The sequence below is a fragment of the Temnothorax nylanderi genome, unplaced genomic scaffold (assembly GCF_030848795.1).
Source record: "Temnothorax nylanderi isolate EJ_2023f unplaced genomic scaffold, tnyl_v1.0 TNYL_tig0009_pilon, whole genome shotgun sequence".
Lineage (NCBI taxonomy): Eukaryota > Metazoa > Arthropoda > Insecta > Hymenoptera > Formicidae > Temnothorax > Temnothorax nylanderi.
In genome coordinates this window covers 2,605,188-2,626,452 of record NW_027249071.1, presented here as the reverse complement: position 1 = coordinate 2,626,452, position 21,265 = coordinate 2,605,188, and the positions used below count along the sequence as shown (strand labels likewise).

The 21,265-nt window shown below is 38.0% G+C and overlaps 3 protein-coding genes across 6 annotated transcripts; 1 reads left to right on the top strand and 2 right to left on the bottom strand.

Annotated features, from left to right (window-relative positions):
- Nucleotides 1–973: 973 nt before the first annotated feature.
- On the top strand, nucleotides 974–10,116 carry LOC139787446 (putative fatty acyl-CoA reductase CG5065). 3 transcript variants are annotated; one of them, XM_071726537.1, is made up of 9 exons: nucleotides 974–1,093; nucleotides 3,100–3,356; nucleotides 6,823–6,986; nucleotides 7,529–7,664; nucleotides 7,738–7,937; nucleotides 8,835–9,087; nucleotides 9,165–9,355; nucleotides 9,439–9,696; nucleotides 9,780–10,116. In XM_071726537.1, exons 1-9 carry the CDS (start codon nucleotides 1,003–1,005, stop codon nucleotides 9,916–9,918), a joined length of 1,689 nt encoding a protein of 562 aa, XP_071582638.1. In that variant the 5' UTR covers nucleotides 974–1,002; the 3' UTR covers nucleotides 9,919–10,116. The 3 variants fall into 3 exon arrangements, with proteins under 3 accessions (XP_071582638.1, XP_071582640.1, XP_071582639.1); XM_071726539.1 differs by having other exon boundaries at nucleotides 1,015–1,232; XM_071726538.1 differs by having other exon boundaries at nucleotides 1,016–1,289.
- Rps3a (ribosomal protein S3A) lies at nucleotides 10,103–13,804 on the bottom strand. Its single transcript, XM_071726540.1, has 5 exons — nucleotides 13,644–13,804; nucleotides 11,628–11,731; nucleotides 11,089–11,411; nucleotides 10,433–10,594; nucleotides 10,103–10,312 (listed from the first exon to the last, which is right to left on the bottom strand). Exons 1-5 carry the CDS (start codon nucleotides 13,703–13,705, stop codon nucleotides 10,160–10,162), a joined length of 804 nt encoding a protein of 267 aa, XP_071582641.1. The 5' UTR covers nucleotides 13,706–13,804; the 3' UTR covers nucleotides 10,103–10,159.
- Nucleotides 13,805–14,067: 263 nt separating this feature from the next.
- On the bottom strand, nucleotides 14,068–20,101 carry LOC139787445 (protein unc-45 homolog B-like). 2 transcript variants are annotated; one of them, XM_071726536.1, is made up of 7 exons: nucleotides 19,807–20,101; nucleotides 19,612–19,739; nucleotides 18,884–18,984; nucleotides 17,568–17,991; nucleotides 16,903–17,232; nucleotides 16,475–16,816; nucleotides 14,068–15,990 (listed from the first exon to the last, which is right to left on the bottom strand). In XM_071726536.1, the coding sequence occupies exons 5-7, from the start codon at nucleotides 17,221–17,223 to the stop codon at nucleotides 14,311–14,313; spliced, it is 2,343 nt and encodes a 780-aa protein (XP_071582637.1). In that variant the 5' UTR covers nucleotides 17,224–17,232; nucleotides 17,568–17,991; nucleotides 18,884–18,984; nucleotides 19,612–19,739; nucleotides 19,807–20,101; the 3' UTR covers nucleotides 14,068–14,310. The 2 variants fall into 2 exon arrangements, with proteins under 2 accessions (XP_071582637.1, XP_071582636.1); XM_071726535.1 differs by having other exon boundaries at nucleotides 16,370–16,816; nucleotides 19,807–20,100.
- Nucleotides 20,102–21,265: the final 1,164 nt, after the last annotated feature.

Sequence of the window (21,265 nt, the reverse complement as noted above, 5' to 3'; positions counted from 1 at the left end):
TCACAATAGACTCTATACAAATTAACTACAAATATCTAAGTCAAAATACGTTAAAATTCTTTTTGCAGCTTTATAATTGTAAATTTCTGAAAATTATGACGTGATACAGGAATTTGGTAAAAACTGAATTGTATTCAGAGTATTAAAAATTACGAAAAAAAATTATTCTCATTCTTGTACTCGAAAAAAAGTAATTTTTTGTTGAACATCAAGGTTATCAATATTTGCTGCAATATTTATCGAAAGTTCTTGGCAAAAGTGTCGAAAGTTCCTGTTTTCCTTGTTCTTCGAAACGCATATCATGGCCAAAATCATGAAAATAAATTGGGTCAAGTGCGCGTGATAGTCACCTTGACACAAAGGGCCTCTAAGCCTTTTCATGCGATAACACTTTACCGTAATACGCGAGATCGTACTTTTGGGTTCAAAAACCGTCAGAAAACGCCTTTTTCTTCTTTCTCTGCGCATAAAGAGAGACTGTACCATAGCATAACTCTGTATCTTTCGTAATCTCGTGCCATGAGAGAGAATGCGCGCAACGTGGAACAGGTCGAAAAGTACAAGAACGAAAGCGAGATCAGCCGCGAGATTCATCCTCTTGTTCTCCGTCGCGCCGGACGACGTCGGAGAATCCGCGCAGCTGCCGCTCGCTGGAGCGTTGATCTCGACCTCGCTCGCGGGCTGCGATAATTAAACTGGATCGACGAACCGGCGCTAGTCGGTCTTTTTTTTTAAATCCTTTTCGAGGACGCACTTGGAAATAAACGACATCCTGTTTGTAAGGCTGTACAGCCGAGAATGCCGAGATGCGCGCGATATTCGCATACGTGCGCGTTGCGCAAGATTCGCGGATCTACGGGTAAAACCGCGTGCGTGTCGGGCGCGCGGGCGTGCGTGTGCGTGTGCGCGATTCGCTATGAAAATAAATGCGAAAACACCAAGTTGGATCAGCGTGGTACTTTCCCGGTCTACGACGACCGGTTCGCACCACCCCGAGCGAGCATGGCCGCCGAATCCGAGGCCGAGCACACGGCTGAAACAGTTCCAGCCGCGGACTCGCGTCGCATTCGTCCGCCGACCGTTTCTTCTCGCGGTGAGTGCAGCGAGCACGACACAACGTACGATATAATCCCCGGGGTCTTCGATCCGATTTGTTAACGTACGCCTCAACTCGGCCGACTCGGCTGAGTCTCTCTCTCTCTCTCTCTCTCTCTGGATCTCCTCGATCGCGGGTGAGTGCGTGTACTTACGGCCGCTGACGTGCGTATACAATTTGGAGAACGTTAACGGTAAGGATCAAGTGTTAACGGCGTTAACGGCGCGCGTGTAAAAGCTTGCCGAATTCGTGAACGAGCTGCGCGGAGTCGAGGGGACTCGTTTAAAGGAGGCATTTCCCCTCGAGTTATTTCTGCGGGGCACGCGAGCAGCTTAACATTCCGTTGTTAATTAACGCTGTAAACAGCAGTCGCGATAACGACATCTGAGCTGCTTAATAACGACCGGGAAATCACTTTTCTCATACTTTCTAAATGAGATCGCGCGCGCTTTCACGTTAAGATTCGAGTAAAAATAAACGCGGGTCGTTTACGATGCCTATGTTAAATAAAATTTGCGCGTTCTTTATAAATAAATGTTACGTCCAGATACACGTTCAAAATCGACGCTTCAATGCTACGTGCGTAAGATTAAAAAAAAATATCCATATTACTCGGAAACAGATTACGTATAGTTACGATGTATTGTGTACATAGTATATTGCCCGCAGCGTGTACACTATTTATGACGCAAGCTATAGAAGAAGTCAAATAATTACAACTTTTTTATATGTTGCGAGAAGACGCGACTGATCGATATTCGCGCTATTCTAGTTCTACGTAATAGTTTAAGTCATATACGATATACGTCATATACGATAAGTTTAAGTCATATACTTTCGATGAAAATGTGATTTCAAAAATAATCGAATTATTATTTTTATTTTATTTTTTCACCAATATTATTATTCTCGATATTTTTATGCTAATTTTTCATCATAGGCAATTTACAAAAATATCCTGATGTCTTTAATTGGAGCCAACCATTATTTTTAATTTATTAAAAAATACATAGTATTCCCAATTATTATTTTTTAATTAAAGATTATAGAATTAAATTTCTCTAATTAAAGATATTATATCTTTAATTAAAATTCTCATGTTTTTAATGGAATAAGATTTCCTGATACTATCTTGTTGATCCAGTTCTGATATTTTGTGCGCATTTGAGCAGTAATTCTTATGTAGCTGGTATTTCTTAATCGATCCGCGCCGATAAAAATGTTTCTGTACTTGATGGAAATGTTTCTGCGATATTTGTGCGTAGCAGATACATCTATTTATACGAAACGTCTAATAATTTCTCGACAGGCGTCCTACTTTTTGAAAATATCCAAGACGAATAGAGCAAAATAAAATAATTGCAAGAGAAAATTAGATGTTTTACTTTTCGGAGTAATATATAATACTGAACATTTCTTTTCTTCTATCAAAATCGTTAAAAAAATATATTTACCTATTTTTCTTATTTCTATAATTTTCAGTTTATCGACAACTCGATCCTCTTCCTAATAGAAAATTCGCAGTTCGATAAACGCAGGCTCGCCTCTTCGCGAAGTAAACTTTGCGTACAATATAAATACATTATCATTTAATATCGCTCGGAAAAAGACCCTCCTCTATTATTTCTGCTACTTGTCATGGAGGTCACTATTGTTCATTTGCCAGGCCATAAATATTCAATGCAGCGCAGAAACCAGTTGCGAAAATGCATAATGCGATTCACTTTCGATAACTACTCGATACTTCTCCCAACTTGAATTGTGTGCAGTCGCGCAATACCTAATTACCCTGTATAGCAAAACGAGCGCGCGTCTGTCGTTCGTATACGGCCGCTATACGTGTTAATTATGCATCGCGCAATACGCTCTAGATAGCTTTCCGTTCCGTAAAAAGAAAAGTGAATATAATCATCTCTCTTTCACCCAACTGCACTCGCCAACAATCGCGCGTCTCTCAATTATTACGATCATTCGCACTTGAGCTTTCTGTATATATATCGTAGGGAAGTCTTCGAAAGGATCGTTCTTCTCGGCCGCGAGAATGGAGCAGAGCAAAACGGATGACGTAGCGCCGGACAGGATAGCCGAGACTCTTGCCGGTCAGAAAATACTGGTGACCGGTGGGACGGGATTCTTGGGAAAAGTGTTGATCGAGAAGTTCCTGCGGTGCCTGCCCGACATCGCGCACATCTATATGCTCATCAGAACGAAGAAGGGCAAGGATCCGAAGCATCGGCTGGACGAAATATTTAGTTCTCCGGTAAGTTTCGGCCCCGTTTCTTGCTTTCGAAAGGAAACCTTGATACTTTCTAAAAGAAATATCGCGAAATACCGCGTTAAAAAGAATTACAATTAGGATCCGGAGCATCGGCTGGACGAAATATTTTTAGTTCTCCGGTAAGTTTCGACCCCGTTTTGCTTTCGAAAGGAAACCTACTTGATACTTTCTAAAAGAAATACCGCGAAATACCGCGTAAAAAAGAATTACAATTAGTAATCTGACCGACTAATTGTACGGCAAGTACACACGCGGATATATACGTACGTGATATCATCGCGATATATCTTGCCTCGTCTGGTACCCGGAATTAAATTTCACGTTCCACCTTGGGGTCTCTCCCTCTCTCTCTCTATCTCTGTCTCTCCCATGAGGCAGCACCAAAAAGAGAAAGTGCGTGACTATGACTTTGCTATTGCGTTGCTGGTTGCATCATTGTTGCCTTACGACGATGGCGCGTGGTGCAGCTGAGAGGCTTGTAAAACGCGCGTTTCCTCTCGCGCTCACGCGCTCACGCGCGCTTTGGATATTTCTCAAATAAAGTTCACCAGTGAAAGTGTAGTAAACCGGACCATCAGCCACCGCCACCGTCGTCATAACAGCCGAGCCATCTATGTGACGAAAGAAAACCGGGTCAAGGCCCTCTCCGCCGAACAAGCGAGGGAAGAGATGGTGATTATTAGTATCGCGCTCTTGCCGATCTCGGTGAAAGTGCGGATTGCACGTTTCGCGGCGCACGTTATGTCACGTCTTTCGAATTTTAACGCAATACCGTAAACACGCCTTACGTACGCGCGTGCGCGCCCGCGCGCGTACGTGCATGATAAAATTCCGACAAATTAGGCGTCATTAGAATTACATACAATTTTCCTGCTTGTACCTGTTTCACCTCGGGAGAAAACGATTGTTGCGAAAATCTTTAACTTAATTCAATTCATCCGCGCGTCTCGTTAGCTTACAATTAGCTCCAATCGGCGATGCGAGCGCGGTCGACTATACTTCATTACAACTACAATTCATTGCGACTATACTTCATTACAACTATACTTCATTACTACTATATTTCATTTGACTAACGGCGACGCTCTATATCGCTTTTTTCGAAACTCTACTGATGGATCTATTGAATAATCCACTTACTTATGGCAGTATCGCACGACACAATTACCGTGACAAATTGATGAGATAATGTATAACTTTCAATTATGCACAAAGTGTATAGGATTACGCTATGCATTCGCGATTATCATATTATTAATATAAAACATCGACAAACGCGTCATCAATATACGTCAACGTAATACGAGATGATTATTAATCATATCAACAAATTAATAAACAGCGCAAGTAAAGAAATTAATAGTTACAGAAGTAACGAATTACAATGTATATAATATACATATACATATATTCCAACTTAATAAACTGCGCGCCGATTATTTGTCAGACTTATTAATTATATAATATATTGCTTGGGGTGTAAATCTAGAATTTAAATACATGCTCGTTAAAGAACAGTGCTAATTGGGGATGTATTTTATTTTATGACATCCCCCTCGCTAAGCGAGAGATAAAAGGGAAAAAAATGGTTCGAGACTTTCCGACTCGCTTTTGATTAAAGAACAGCGGTACGTACGTAGTAGTCGCGAATTATAAGACATCCTACATACACATACGCACGCGTCACGTTGCAACCAGTTAAGGTAATTAATATACATATAACAAGATTTCCTTTCAAGCGCTTTTTCAAAGCGCGAGCTCAAAGTTCGCCAATGAGTTGAGCACAATAAAAAATATTGTGAACGTAATATAATATACATACATAATACTTTGCTTTACATAACTTGAATTCCTCTAATTCCTGTGCATATATAAAAGTATTAAAATGGAATTATCGAAAAATTAGTATCTCATGAGACATCCCATACTTTATTCTAAAATAAATTAATCCCTTAATTTGATCAGTGGGACACATACGTCTTACCTACTTTAAAAAATCATATCTTCCATAAAAATCAACACATCGACTTTGTTAAGATCTCATTTTAAAGAGGATGGTAGGCTCTAAATACAAAAAAAATTGCTAAACCTGAGGGTAGCAATCCTCCAGCTACACACCCTGTCAAAAAGTGCCAAAATCACAAAAAAATGAAAAATAAGCAGAAAGTGCGTTTAGGCAAAATTTTTGTTTACCTTCAGTTTATGTATACGTTTCGAAAAAAGTCAAAATTATGTACAAAAAAGGGCCGCAAGAAAAATTACCCTTAACAGTGATAATACTCCAAAAAACTCTTTATGGGCGAATAGTCATTCTATTATTTTTTTCAAAGGGATAATTTGGGGGTGGCTAACTTCAACGGGATAGCTTGGAGGTGGTGTTTCCATGTCCTAGTAAAATTTTTTTCATTTAAAAATGATGTAAGCCAGATTTTCGACTTGTAATGTTTCTGAAGTACGGGGATGTTTTCTTCAATGTAGGGGTGGTTTATAAGCGTAGTAATGGTCTGTAAGTTTTTTTACAATATACCTGCATGTTCTGGAGTCTTTTTTTCTACAATAAGGATAAAGTAACAGGAAATTAGATTACAACGTCTTTACGTTAAGGAATGGCTTTTGCATGTAGGGATAGAAAAATTGTAAAAAAAAATTTTTTTTACATATTTGATACCTTTAATCTACTTCAATGAGTCTAGTGTTAAACTCTTGCAAAAAAATCAGCCGTTAAGTTATATATATATATAACTAACTCGATTTTTTCTTGTCGTAAAAAGTATAAAATACTTCTTGGAATATTTATTTATCGATTATCTTAATATTTATATCTACTTTTTATTATTATTTTAATACTTCTAAGCACAGTTTAATCGATTAATATAAGAATGCATAGTCATATTTTTTACAACAATTTACAACAAAACATTGCGCAGTATTGACCAATAAATTTTACGTCTCTGTACGAGATACATCGTGTAAAAAAATTACGTAAAATTAAAAACCACGTAGTATGCATATGTCACACGATAATGATCTGATATATAACAAAAAATCATATATATATATATATATATATATATATAGCTTTTGTTTTGATCTTTTTTATACCAAGGACAATCTCATTACATATTAATCGATTGCTTGTAACATAATCGAAAAAAATATTCAAGGATCAACTAATTGATTGCGAATCCATTGCGGTAACGGCATACTACATCTATGGATAACGGATAATAATGATATAGATCTATATAGTAGTGATATATAACAATCACGTTAACAGTGTTTATGACTCACGTCCTCTAGGATTTTTTTATAATTCCTTGGTCGGACTGCAATTACTTCGCTCTTACATAATAATACAATTGTGTGACCCTCGTAATATATTATATGTGACCTCCGCCCCCTCCATATCGGCAAGTAATGAGCGATTCATTTGAAATAAAAATTACAGCTCTTCGAGAAAGTGAAGACTCAAAGAGGACTGCCGGCGCTTGAAAAAACGGTAACGGCCATTAGCGGTGATGTGTCAATGCTGGGACTTGGATTGTCCCCGGAAGACAGGAAGATGCTTATTGAGAACGTTACCATCGTGATTCACGGAGCAGCTACCGTCAGGTAATCGATAACGAAAAGGGATACGCTGCCTCTAATCTGATGCTCAAGTATTTTTAGCGAGATACGGAGACACTATAGGTTTAAACGTTTAAAGCATCGTTTTTTAATGAAAATGCAATCTGTCAAATATTCAATAAGCAAAATGTTAGCGAAATGGCTTGCCAACAGATTCGAGCATCGCGGAGAGATTTGCATTACTCGGCTCTAGCAAATATTATAATCTGACGGCGAAAATCGAACAGAATCTGTCATTTCGTAATCATTTAAATGGAATATGTCATGTAAATGGTTACGAAACGATAAATCCAGCTCGATAGAGTTCTACAGTCAACCTGCCATCTCATTCTATTAGTTAGATTTCCTTTTATTTCCGCTGACGTTCTACTTCAAGATCTATTCTTGAAAGATCTACTCATACGTAATCTTGTTCGCTTGCTTTATATAATTATTTATAAATCTCAGAATTGTATAAATTATGAAAATATCTCGGAAAAACCCATTATCTGAATATATTATTTGCTCGGTCATTAATCTTTTTACAGATTCGATGAGCTGTTAAAGAGAGCGGTACTGCTAAATACACGTGGCACGAAGCAGATGGTAGAGCTGGCCAAAGAAATGAAGCATTTAATTCTGTTCGTTCACATCAGCACGGCCTATTGCCATCTCGAAGAAAAAGTCAGTATAATGTCTGGGCATTTGCATGTCTGAATGTTCAGAGAAAATACTAAATAAGAACGGGCCCCGACAGGTTTTGGGCGAGAAAACGTATCCCCCACCCGCGGATCCTCATCAAGTGATCAAATGCGTCGAATGGATGGACGATGACGTGGTCGAAGCTATGACAGACAAGATTCTGGGAAAATTGCCTAATACGTACGCTTTCACGAAGGCCTTATCAGAGAGCATCGTCGAAGAATCTATGCAGCATATTCCATCGATAATTTTGAGGTATCGACGAGAGCGTCTCGTCCAAATTAATTCGTAGATACTAGATCGTTAAATGCTTTCATTACACAATTTCATCGTCCATCAAGAAAGGGATTGCATTAGTCACTACGTATAGAGGAATATGTTAGTACCAAGGATTGGTTTATAGGCCGGTATTCATAGTCGGATCTTATATTTAAGATCATCTTAAGTATAATTTTAAGATGTCATAAACCAATCACAACAGAGCCGTATTAGCATTTTATGTAGTATAGTAAGACGGTCTCGAAATAAGATTCGGCTGTGAATACCGGCTATAGATTAAGGTAGAAATAAGAGAGAAATATTAAGCAAAATGATAGTAGTATGTCGGCAGATTGGTAACAAATTTGATCAGGCATGTCAGCAGACTGACATCAACTGCGTCCGCATTCAGCTTGTTATGCCAGCAGAGCCTGCTCATAATCAGACAACAGATTGGCAGCAGAAACTGAACAATTCCAGCAGAATCTGCTCGATTTCTGCCACTAATCTGCTGTCTGATTATGTTAGCAGATTCTGTTATACTTCTGTTGGCGTTCTGCCGACATCATGTGATATATCAGAACCGGCATCAAATCTGTAGTCTTTCTGCCGACACAAAATTTGTGGCAGATACTTGGAGATATGCTTTTAACAGACTTGGCTGTCTGGGATTGGATAGAATATGGAATGATTAACTGAATAGTGTAAAAGGGAACATGTTGAGGAAATGATGAAAAGAGGAAGAGACTATTAGAGTAAGAAAGAATAGGTAGTATTAAGTACGATGGTTGCATGGATGGTATGAGTGTGTTAAGTAAATATTGTAGTAACCAAGTCCACCTCTTGGCAAGCTGAAGTTAATAAATTATTATTATTAATTTCATCATCCGTTAGGCCGAGCGTAGTTATTCCCATCTGGAAGGAGCCGATACCCGGTTGGACAGACAATATCAACGGGCCGACCGGTCTTCTGATCGGTGCTGGGAAGGGAGTGATCAGGACAATGTATTGCAACGAAAACGGCTACGCCGATTATCTGCCCGTCGATATCGCCGTCAATGGTATTCTCCTTACCACGTGGAATTTTATTTATTTCAAGGATCACGAGAAACGTGTTTATAATATGACGAGTAGTAACGAGTTCAAGGTAGATAGAAAATAATAGGTGCCTGGTGTACGTATCTTTTAACAGCATCAAAATGATATTTTCACCCTTGTCCACAGGTTACCTGGGCGGAAATAATAACACGCGGCCGAAAGATAACGGAAAAGATACCTCTGAATGGAGTCGTCTGGTATCCAGGTGGTAGTTTGAAGAAATCGCGACTTATACACAACATTTGTATATTACTCTTCCACATGATTCCGGCCTACATCATCGACGCGCTCCTCTTTCTGGCAGGGTATAAACCGATGTAAGTCACCGGCGAGACCATAGACCTTAGATCGATACGCAAAGAGCATTTACACGCTCTTGTTCATTTCATTTGTATCACAGCATGTGCCATGTACAACGCCGTATAAACAAGGGATTTGAAGTTTTCGAATATTACGCCAATAATCAGTGGGACTTTGAAAACACGTATGTCGAGGATATAAGGGCAAAGCTCAACAACACGGAATATAAAAACTATCAAGTGCACGGCGAGGACTTGGACATAGATGCGTACTTCGAGGATTGCATTCGAGCTGCCAGAATTTACATCTTAAAAGAACTTCCAGAAACACTGCCGGCCGCTCGTCGACATTTGAGAGTGTAAGTTTGAGAATCGCCGGAGGGAAAAAAAATGCGCGTTCCTCTATGCAAATCAATCTAATAATGTCTTTTCTTTGTCGCAGTATGTACTGGGTGGATGTAATAACAAAGATACTTTTCTTCCTGCTTATCATCTATCTGCTAGCGTCCTGGAGTGAAAGTTTTAGAACGTTACTCACAACCGGCGTGACGTACGTTACAAAATTAATTAATAATTTGTAATTTAATCAAATTAGGATTGTTTTCATCGATCACGCAAAGCTTGTCTAATTCGATCCAATTATCGATCGTTCTACCATTTAATCTCAAGGACGCGATGGGGGTTAAGTATATAGCGGTACCTTGTAGTGCACGCTACAACCTATAATATGCACTAGATACGGATAAAAAAACATGTAAATAAAAGTGTTATTTACACAATCGTCTGGCTTTTATTTTTATGAAAGATTTAAAACACCCATCCTTAAACAGACTCTTGTACTGGTGGTTCGTAACCTTCCGGTCTATCTATTTTGGAACCACTTTCGCCGGCCTCCTCGCTCTTGTTACCGCCCCCATCTCCGTGCAACTCCAACAATTTGCTGAGTTCGAAGCGCGGCTTTTTCAATACTTTTACCTGAAATAAAATTACATTCTATTGTTTACTGACACTCTTAACGTTCTATTAAGTTAGTAAAAATACCAGCATTAAACAATCATTTGCCTCCAATTATGTCTACATTATATTGTTACTCACCTTACGAATGTAAACATCGTGCAGAGGATAAATGCCTTGCGAGGCCTTCTCGATGTCCTTAGCAGTTGCATCCGGAAGCAGTTTACTAACTACACCTTTCAAATCAGTTTTAGTAACGTCCTCTGTAATGGTTTCAACCATCTTCTGCCTGATTTTTTTAACCTAAATTATAAGCCATATATTACAAAATAAGAAATTAAACAAAAAAAAACAATGAAAAATATCTAGCCAAACATAACTAAAGATATCTAGCCAAACAAAAATAAAGAAAAAATTAATATTATGTAAATTGTGTCATTAAAATGCAATTGATTCAGGAATATTTTTGTCTAGTTAAATCGAATAACTTAAAATTTTTTATTTTACTTAAAGGACTATATATATACAAATATACCTCAGACAGTAAAAAAAATATCCTTTAGATATTTGTAAATGTTCATAATTAAACAACAAGCAATCTATATAATATATTATAATATAGCATATATATGTATATGTAGCATGTTCCTATATCACTACTTACTAAAAATGAAAGTAGTGTGGTAAGCGACTGCATTAATCTACGCAATCTCTCCTGCCACTCAACCATTGAGAAGATTAAAATGGATAACGGAGTTGCGTGTAATGCACGACGAATAATTCAGTGGAATACGGACCTGAGCGTGCTGGGCGTAACATGTCTTCCTCGTGCTCAGCTGATCTTTATTCGTGAAGCCAATGCAGAAAACTCTAAGCAGATAGCCATCCGTAGTCTTCACGTCCACGTTGGCCTCGATCAAAGTTTGCCACTTTTTCACCATTGATCGAAGTTTATCGGTCGTCAAATCCATTCCGTGGAAATTTGTTAATACGTTCCGACCTTGGACATCTTCAGCGATCAGTCTGAATTTACGGAAAGACCTCTCTGCATCCTGATCGCTTTGCAAATCTGCTAGAGAGACTTCAAACACTCTGAACTTCAGCCCCTCGGAAGCGATCTCTGCGGAATGAGATAAATACTTATTAACAGAGATAAATACTTTGTAACGTGTTCAGACATAACGATGGTCAGTGACAAACATTAAACTTCCTGTTTATGCTGTCACTAGCCAATGTTGCTAGAAACATGAAACGAGCTATGTGCAACACATAATTTAGCTAAAAAGATATTCAGCTTTGAATAGGAAACTTTGATTAAGAAGAAAAGAAATCTTACTTGTTCCTTGTGTCCTATTAACCAAGGTTTTTCCAACCTGTCGGTTGGCAAACATAGACGGGGCTTTTACATCGTACCAATCCTTGCGAGTGAAGGGATCCACGCTGAAATAATAGCACTTGTGTGACAAAATGTAAGGTACAATATATTAATGGTGAGAATCTGTTATTTTATCTTTTTTAAATATTGTAACATTTCCTATCCAATAAAGTATTTTTTTTTAACGCATCTACACTTTAATTTGTTAACTTTATGTCTACTTTTATATAATCCTCCCAGTTCTCCGATAAACTTGTAAATAACTCTAAGAATCTTTCTTTTTTTTTAACTGCTGCCACGAACAATATAACTCGATCCTGTTACATCTAATTGTATGTTAAATTTTCTTCTTTTCTCATCACATGATCTACATTGAAATATTAAATGTCTTTGGGTTCATATCCTCACCTACATTGAGGAATGATTGTTCTTTTTTTTAAGTGCCTCCCCAGTTAGCGAGAACTGAAGCGTCTTCTTTTTCTTTTTCAAAGGTTTGGGACAAGACTAGTCACGTGTCTCCAATCAATTTCTACTAGTTTTTTGACACAAAATTCTTACATCCTGATCTGTAATTCTTGGCCTCTAACTCTTTTGTGAGCTATAATATACTCTACTATATGAACTATAATATACTATACTGTATGAACTATAATGTACTATATGGTATAAACTATAACATATTATACTGCGTGAACAGTGAACTATAACATACTATACTGGAATGTGAATTCTACTCTAGAAGAAAACAGAATGATAGAGAGGGACATTTATAACCAACTTGTCCTTTTCTATTGCTGTACTCTTCGAGAACAATAAAGAACCGTTAACTATTCAAAAATTGCTAAATAGAGCCAGAAGTGGTCCTTAATTAACCTGGTTTTTTTCTTCTTGCTGCCTAAGCACTAAGCATGCAGTTTACGTTCCAATATAGCATATATCTATATATGTATATTTGTAGGTAAAGAATCGTATGTCCAGTTTTGAATATTTTGAGAAAACAAGTTTAAAATTTTAAATAGGGAAATAATTTTTTTTTACATATTTTTAAATATTTTTTTAGATATAAAATAAAAGTAGCAACTTGATTTACTAAGTTTTTAATAAAGTAATTTAACTGACATGTTTAATAGTGCAACTGCCAATAACACACTATACCTGGTTTAAAAATTGGGCACTATACAAATTTTCAACACGACTTTCTCTAAACATTGTACCTTAGGAACTAGTAATATAATAGACGCTTTACCAATTTAAGCTGCTGTTATAATGAAAAATGTATTAACTCCATTTTGATAAAAACTGGAGATACGATCCTTTACCTCTAAGGTACAATATAGTTCACTGCACTTTAGCTTGTACTATTTCTTCCCGAATTGTGTTATGTATGTATAAGTGTCTGCAGTGGTAAACTCGAATACTCCGTAGGTTCATTAGGTCCAAAATTGTGCGGATTAATCTCCTCCCTGCAGGGAGAAGCGCCTTCATCAACCAGGTTATATAGCTATCTCACCCCATTCAATCCACTACATATACAGCTGTAGTCTTGTAGATTATTTTTCATATTTTCTTAATAAAGCTGTATATTATGTTCAATTTAAATTAAAAGTTTCTCCATTTAATTAGCTCGAATACATTTCCTTTATTTCCAACATGATTGATACACCAGGTTGATTAGGTTAGATCTCATTTCGCGTAATCGCGAATCGCACGCGTCAGTTGATTTAGAGCAATTAATTTTTAATACACGTGACAGTAGTCAAGGTACGCGAGAGATGCGATCGATAATCATATTATTGTACCGCGTTCAAAGGAGGATAATGCAGCGATGTGGCGTTATCCCGTGACAACACATTATGCACCGGGCACACGAGGAATCCGACATAACCAAAGGCATCGCGCGAAACGATAAACCGACGAGAGATCCATCGCAAACGCGAAACAGCCGGTTACACGCGAGACGCAATATTCCTTACTTACATCTTCTTCTTCACTCCCTTCTTGCCTCCTTTCGAGAGCCCCTTATTCTTGCCCACCGCCATGTTCCGCGTTCCAGGCGAAAAGAAACGCTCCCGAACCGAAGCGGAAAGCGGAAGACCAAAACCACAGTATATACCAAGACCACGACCACGACTGGCCGAGTGCGGCCTGCGGCCGGCGGCGGCGCGAGCCGCGCCGCCGCTCCGCTCGCGGGGCTGAGCGCTGGCCGCTGAGCGCCGAAAGCGGAAGTTACCACTCGAGTAGAAACCGGAAAAGAGGTGTTTTTGTTTCCTATCGACGCCGATTTGTGCTGATTCTCGCACGTGCAAAGAGCAAGAGCAGTGTACAAATTGAATAATAAGCGACGAGGATATTAATATTATACTTTGACAAATTTATGTAACAAATAAATTAACTGTATGTATATGTCTTGCACAGTAAACATATATTTAAAGATATATAAACACAAATATAATTACATGATCGCATATACTACGTTTCGAACGACAAAATTGCAAAAATATAAATGTAACATTTATTTTATTATTTAAAGCACCTTATTTGAAATATAAGGAATATATAGGGCATGCAGATTTCGAATATTTTGTCCTTTTTCAACAAAGATATCATCTTCCTGTTAGTATCCTTCCGAATTCTGAGTATATGTTTAAGGGTGCAAGGTTTTTAGTACGTTCATATACTTTATTTGCAAACGATTTAGAAGGTCACATTCCCTTACGCTGAGTGCTTTTTTACTAGATTGTTCCGCAACAGCCTCTAAAGCAATGGATGTCAATTCCTTGATATTCTCGTTCTGCACGGTACTGTTCTTGTTTCTCAATACTCTCAGTAGTTCCATTATGCTTGTTTCGATGAGTTTTGCAGCAAAATCTTCCACGCTTGTTATCATACTTATCACAAATATAACACCCATTTCTTGTATGTCATTGCTTGGACTGGTGAGTAAAGAGCGTAGGAAGTACGGCCAATCCAAGTCGAAAACTTCCTTGCAAGCCTCTTTGTTGGCCACCGTCAGCTTCACTAGAGCTGCAGCTGCTGCAAACTTAATATCTTGATTCTCGTCCTCGTACAATAACATAAGATACTCAACTCGAGAATTATCTTGCTCGAAGTACTGAATAGCGACTTTAGGGCTTAATATCAAGATGTTTATAAGATTTGCAGACGCCAATCTTAAAAAATAATCCTTCTTGCACCTAAAGCCTTCAATCTTCTGAAATATACCTTCTTTGAATATATGTTCTCCCATGCTGACGTTAACTTCAGCTATATTGCACAAAACTGTTAGAGTCTGGTAATTATCATTAACGGAACACTCTGGGTTCAGAAGATTTACGATGGGTTGAACAAACTCCGTGAGTAGTTGACCAGGAAATATAACCTCAGGACCTTTCGTGAGTGCCAAACGGACCAAAGCGAGCAAAGCTTGTTTCTTTCCCTCGACTGTGCCATCCAGCGCTAACGACAACAATGCCTCCGTGCCACCTTTATTAACAACCAAGTCTCTCACTCCCTCTAGAATACATATCGCGTTTAAAACGCGCGCAATCAATTCCTTGCAATTGTGACTGTCCGTTTTGGCGAGGTTCACCAGAACGCTGATCACATTGGCGGCCACTAATGCCCACAATCTTCCTACGAAGTCGTCTTTGACCAGTTCAGATTCCTCGGGAAAATGATATTTGACAAACGCTGTCAATTCCATCATCTTAGGTTCGTGATAAGCATCGCTCATGCGCAAGCAACATTCATGCTCGTGATAAGCGTTACACAAGTTCACCAACGTCGTAAGCACGCTGAAGAGAACCGATTGATCACCAGTCTTGGCGATCTCGATCAGCATAAAAATGGCTTTTTTATCCTCGATCAACTTCTCTTTGACTCTGGTGTTGAAAGTCAGATACGACAGACTTTCTATGCACTCCCATTCTCTCATATTCTTTTCATTCTTTGGATTAATCAACAATCGTCTGCAAGCCTCGGTCAATTCCTTGGTCACTCCATCCGCGAACGGTCTGGTACTCGTGTCTGAGTCTCCGGAATTACCCATCTTGCAAAAAGCCGCTAACGCTCGAACCCGAATTGAATCATCCTTGGATTGACACAGCTTTTTCAATATGTTAACACCTTGATTTATGATCGCGTCGACCTTGTCTTTTCCGGTCATAGCGGCAACGATACATTCGAGAGCCACTGTCTGCTGCAATACATCATCCGTTCCCGCCATAACGAGGATCATCTCTAAAATCCCTTCTTTAGCCACAACTGCGTTTCCAACATCCAACGGGCCCAATAATAAGGCTGTTATCGCAACTACTACACGTACCTGTAAAACAATAGATTAACAATTAATTTTTACGTTCCGATAAACAATATTGATTTAAAATCAAGAAAGCTGCAGTGTTATTTAATTTGGATAGAAAATAGACATTTTTGATAAATTATGCTTCAGAAAATACTAGATGACAAAGTCATATTCTTCAATAAATTTCGATTACTCTGTTATAACCATATTTTAATTTAAAACTTACAGAATATATACAATATCGACAACTGGAAAAGAACTGAAAAGTCTTCTTTGACATTTTTGTTTTAAAAATAGAGAGTTTAAATTGCTCAAATCGGCTATAGTTAAAAACGACTCGGCCTTTTATTTTCAAACAATTTAAATAACAAGAAAAAATCGAAAGTTGCAAAACTCATACTTTAGATTCTATGTCAGGCGAATGCAATTTATCTTCAATAAATTCATCAACGGCGTTGGTAAATGTTTTCTCATCATCACAGTTCTTATAAACGTTTTGATATACCATCTCTAAGCACACACTGGTTATAGTTTGCGTGGAGGATGTGATGTCCATCGAGGATTTGTATTTGTATTCCTCCATTTCACTGGCTACCTCCATCAATCTTTGCACACCGCGAAGTTCGACAAATCGTTTGGCCCAGTCTAACTTAGTTACGCAATGAATGTTACGCATAATAAGTTGTATTGTTGCGTCTCTAGCAAGGCCTGTTATTGTTCTACTCGTTACATTATTCAATAGGCACGATAGAATCGTGTCGATTTCTTCCTTATGCGCCGCGCACAACGCATCGTCAGGTTTCAAATCGGGTTTGTTATTCATGCCGCTATAAGTGTTCAATATATTCTGAAATCGAGATATGCAATAAATTCTTAATTACTGAAATACGTAAAATGTGTAAAATAACTGCATGTATTTTACTCGATATTTACCTGTAAACAATATTGAGACGCATTAACTCTCTGTATAGATGTGCTGTTCATTATTTCCAGACACCAACGCAAACCGACGAATTTCGTAACGGACTCGGTTCGACTAATATTGTTTTCACATAACTCGCCTACAATACGAATCGCGCTACAGAGTATTTCCTCGTTTTTTTCTACTTTCACAAGTTGTGCGATTTTTGATACACCTTCCTTCTTGAAGATCTCCTCAGCACCAATTTGGTCACGTGCGAACACAAGCAGGTTTTTCATAGCGATTTGTCGTTCCTTCTCACTCGCGTAAATGAAAAATGCCTGATCCAGCATTTTTGATACCTAATACAATGCAAAATTAAGTAAATACTTAAATATAATGATCTGTAATAAAAATTTAAATAACTGTGAAATTAAATTTTTATGATGTAATTTTTACCCGTATAGAGTGTGCAGACTATTAATCAACAAGAATTAATAATTATATATAATAAAAGACAAAAAAACTCCCATTTGTCAAATTATATGTGATATTGAGTAAAACAAAAACTTTTACTAATACTTACATCCAGTATGAAAAATGTGTTGCATTTTTTATTATTTTATCTAGATTAAATTATCGTACGATAATGTGTCTTGCGAGTTGACGAACTTTTGTAACAGTTATGTATATTTACCTTGGCACTATGTGAGCTTTGTACAATTTCATATAAGCGCTTAGCTATGAATTGACACCTGTACGTATTCTACGTCATCAGGATCAGATGAAATAATAATAATCTCTGCATCCCGATATGCCTCCTCAAATCTCCCTAAATCTTCTAGTGCTTGACATCTCCAATACAGTACATTGTTGTGCTTACAACATATCTTTAACGCAGCGTCGCAGTTTTCAATCACTTTCTCGAAATCGCTCAGCTTTAAATATGCAGCAGCTCGATTTCTGTAGTACCTTCCTCTATATCTATTAATCTTTTCTAGTTTCAGTGCGTTTGTGTAGTAACTTATTGCTTCTGAATAATTGCCTTTTTCATACTCTTCGACACCCTTCTGGTTCCATTCCTGTGCACTCATATCTGACTCCGTCATGGTAAAATAATTCTACAACACAAATTATATGATGTTGCATTATGATTTAACATAGAAAGACTCTAACATTTTATATCGTGTCTTTTATTTATATATGTATTATCTTAAATGCAAAAAGCATAGAAGATGAAATTATTACTAAACACATTGGAAAGAAAAAGAGAAAAGATGAACTGTACAAGTTCAGCTGAAACAAACAGGCCTAATACATGTATAATGGATAAAGAATAAACGAACAGCTTAATAATAACAATGCAATTTCAAGTGTGTAATCTGCATGTTAATTGTAATTAATTGTTGCAATAATCTCTATATTAGAAAGTTGACTTTCGTAGAACATTGGCAAACAACACAGAAGAAGTCAGTCATTTAAGTAATTATTTAGTGTTCGTTCTCAGAATCTCCAGAAGCTGTTTGTGCATGTTAGACAATGTGAAACTATCCAGACAACTTATAACGCTGTATGCAAATATTTGATTTCTTAACGCAAGAGAAAGAGATGCAATTATGTACGCTATGCTGCAAGAGTCATGAACAATTTACACATTTCCTCCCTTTTTTGCGTCGGAAATTTAACTTCCTCGACGAAAGAGAGTCTAAGAAAGGCGAGCGAATTACCTGAAACGCGCAATAAATTTATGCGTGAGGATGAATCTCATTTCATCGACATTTTTCCTTACGTAAAAAAATAGTACCGACAACCGAATATTTGTTTTTCAGTTTTTAATGCATCTAGAGTTCTTTGTTCATTTCTTGAATTATTAATGACCTCGCGTGCTCTCGTGTGGTTCCTTTTTTCCCGATTATTACTAACGTATCTCATATCATTTTCAACAGCCTTTGTTATATTGTTGAATTTTCGTTCAGACCGTCTACGAAACAGAACAGAACGTAAATTCTTTACCTGTCGGATAGCTTAATTCCTTTTCGTATTCCTCTTCTTCCGGCCGTGCTGCTCGAACACCCTAACTTTCTCTACTTTCCTCGACCTTTCAACGAGTGTAACTGAATAAACCGGTAAGAATTCAAATTGCGGGCAAATAGGTCGCGGCTTACATACAAGTCATATAGGCCACGTTCCGTAACGCGCATATGCGCGCATTTTCTATAGTAAACGTTACGTATTTTGCGCTCCGCGCGTCGCTCTATCACACACTCACACTCTCACTCCCGACGCTCGCGGAAATAAAGGAGACACACTGCGGATGTGTACATACTATACTATATGTACTATATGTGTACTATACTATATACTATAGATAAATGCGCGCATATGCGCGTTACGGAACGCAGGGTGAGTGTTTACAGTCATAATGTTCACGTGATCTGAGGAACGATGCTGCATGTCATGTGACTTTTAAAAGCGCGGGCTCGGCAAGTGATATATGTATATCTCCGTATACATATTATTTCGTACAATATATTAATATTACTATACTTTGGCAAATTTATGTAATAAACTATGTATAAACTATGTACGTCCTGCACAGTAATCATATATTTAAAGATGTACAAACACGAATATAATTATGATTGCATAACTACGTTTCAAACGACGAAATTACAGTTGCGTGAGGATAAACCTCATTGCATCGATATTTTTTCTTATATGAAAGTATTTAAGGTAGGTACCGTCAAGCGAGTATTTGTTTTTCGGTTTTTAATGCATTTCGAGTTCTTTGTTCATTTCTTGAGTGTTAATGATGATCTCGTGTGTGTGATTTATTTTTTTCCCCCGATTGTTACTACGCATCATATACCTATTATTTATAAATAGCTTTTGTTATATTGTTGATGAATCTTGATTCAGATCGTCGGTGAAACAACCTGTCGACTAGCTTCCGTAACGTTCTTTCGATGCTGCTGGAACACTCGAACTTTTTCTACTTTCTCCACCACGTGTTTATACTTTTTTACCAGCCAACTTTTCAACGGGTGACTAAAACCCGCTAAACCGGCAAGAATTGACGCCAAGTTGAGGACACGTCACTCGCTGCTACCTTGTGCTGGTTGTAACCACGTGACCGGCGTAGGTAATTAAGCTAATGAGTAAATGAGGCACAAATAACAGTGAGAAACCTGCGACTCCTGCGAGCGGCCGCCTGCGGCCGCCGGGCCGGTGTTTTGTTTTGATACCGTTTTACCGACTGCTTCGCACGCCACTCGCATCCATTTTCTACGTTGGAACTATTTGTCATAAGAGGCCTGTTCGTTTTCGCTGCACTTCTGCACTAGTGCAATAAGTTAGAGTGAAAGAATAGTATATTACACACCTAGGGCAGTAAAGTAAGAAATGTCTCAGATCACATGTAATTGTCGGCCGAGGCGAAGCCGAGGTCGACAAACATGTGATCTGAGGCTTTCTTATTTACTGCCCGAGGAGTGTTTACGATTTTTCTCATCGACGGAGCCGAAAAACGAGAACTTCGTCCCGCGCAGCGGGAGGAAAGTTGTCACTTTCGGCACGGTGGTGAGAAAATATATTTGTTTCATTCTAACTTATTGCACTAGTTCAGAAGTGCTGCGAAAACGAACAGGCCTAATATCTGTTTCCTATTTCCTGGCACTGCCGATAAAGTCATCTCACTTGGTTCGTGTCCGTGCTACGCCCATAATTTTAATGGCGAGAAACACTTGCTACATACGATACATGTGTGTGTGTGTGTGTGTGTGTGTGTGTGTGTGTGTGTGTGTGTGTGTGTGTGTGTGTGTGTGTGTGTGTGTGTGTGTGTGTGTGTGAGACTGCGTGATATACGTGGTAGAGTGTTTAGTGTTTCGTGTTCCTCAGTACGAAAATTATGGGCGTAAGTAGCACGGACACGCGTCAAGTGAGGAGGGGTACTGCCAGAAAATAGGTATGTCAAATAGTTGAAAATGGGTGCAACTCCTTTTTATTCAAGGAGTACGTATCCGCACGTTATTTTCCATCGATGATCTCTGTTTACTAAACAGTTCGCGCATGTCGCGTGTCGGTTCGTTGATGACTTTTGCGATTATAAGAGAAAAGTATTGAAGATTTCTCTCATACATTTTAATGATATTTTTGGCTTATGCTTTGTTAATTAATGTATTTGATTTATAAACATATTAAGTCGATTATGATAATATTATACTGTATTGCAGATATAGTATCTAATTATTCTTATATTAAATTATATATATAGATTGCAAGGTATAAAAAAATGAAGAATAACCGTAAATACTTTATTTGTACTTTAAGGAGAGTTTAATGGTTTGCAAAAATTTATTTTATCTAGCCAGACGAAAGCAAATATTGACAGATTAA

What these genes read in the sequence shown, in the direction of transcription:
- LOC139787446 (XM_071726537.1), top strand. Translation starts at nt 1,003, where the DNA reads ATGGCCGCCGAATCCGAGGCCGAGCACACGGCTGAAACAGTTCCAGCC. An exon ending in CACGGAGCAGCTACCGTCAG is followed by an intron (nt 6,987 to 7,528) that starts GTAATCGATAAC and finishes ATCTTTTTACAG; the next exon opens with ATTCGATGAGCTGTTAAAGA. An exon ending in CTGGCAGGGTATAAACCGAT is followed by an intron (nt 9,356 to 9,438) that starts GTAAGTCACCGG and finishes TTTGTATCACAG; the next exon opens with CATGTGCCATGTACAACGCC.
- Rps3a (XM_071726540.1), bottom strand. Translation starts at nt 13,705, where the DNA reads ATGGCGGTGGGCAAGAATAAGGGGCTCTCGAAAGGAGGCAAGAAGGGA. An exon ending in AAGGGAGTGAAGAAGAAGAT is followed by an intron (nt 11,732 to 13,643) that starts GTAAGTAAGGAA and finishes CTATTATTTCAG; the next exon opens with CGTGGATCCCTTCACTCGCA. An exon ending in ACGATGTTTACATTCGTAAG is followed by an intron (nt 10,313 to 10,432) that starts GTGAGTAACAAT and finishes ATTTTATTTCAG; the next exon opens with GTAAAAGTATTGAAAAAGCC.
- LOC139787445 (XM_071726535.1), bottom strand. Translation starts at nt 17,223, where the DNA reads ATGCTGGATCAGGCATTTTTCATTTACGCGAGTGAGAAGGAACGACAA. An exon ending in CGTCTCAATATTGTTTACAG is followed by an intron (nt 16,817 to 16,902) that starts GTAAATATCGAG and finishes TCTCGATTTCAG; the next exon opens with AATATATTGAACACTTATAG. An exon ending in CGCCTGACATAGAATCTAAA is followed by an intron (nt 15,991 to 16,369) that starts GTATGAGTTTTG and finishes ATTGTTTTACAG; the next exon opens with GTACGTGTAGTAGTTGCGAT.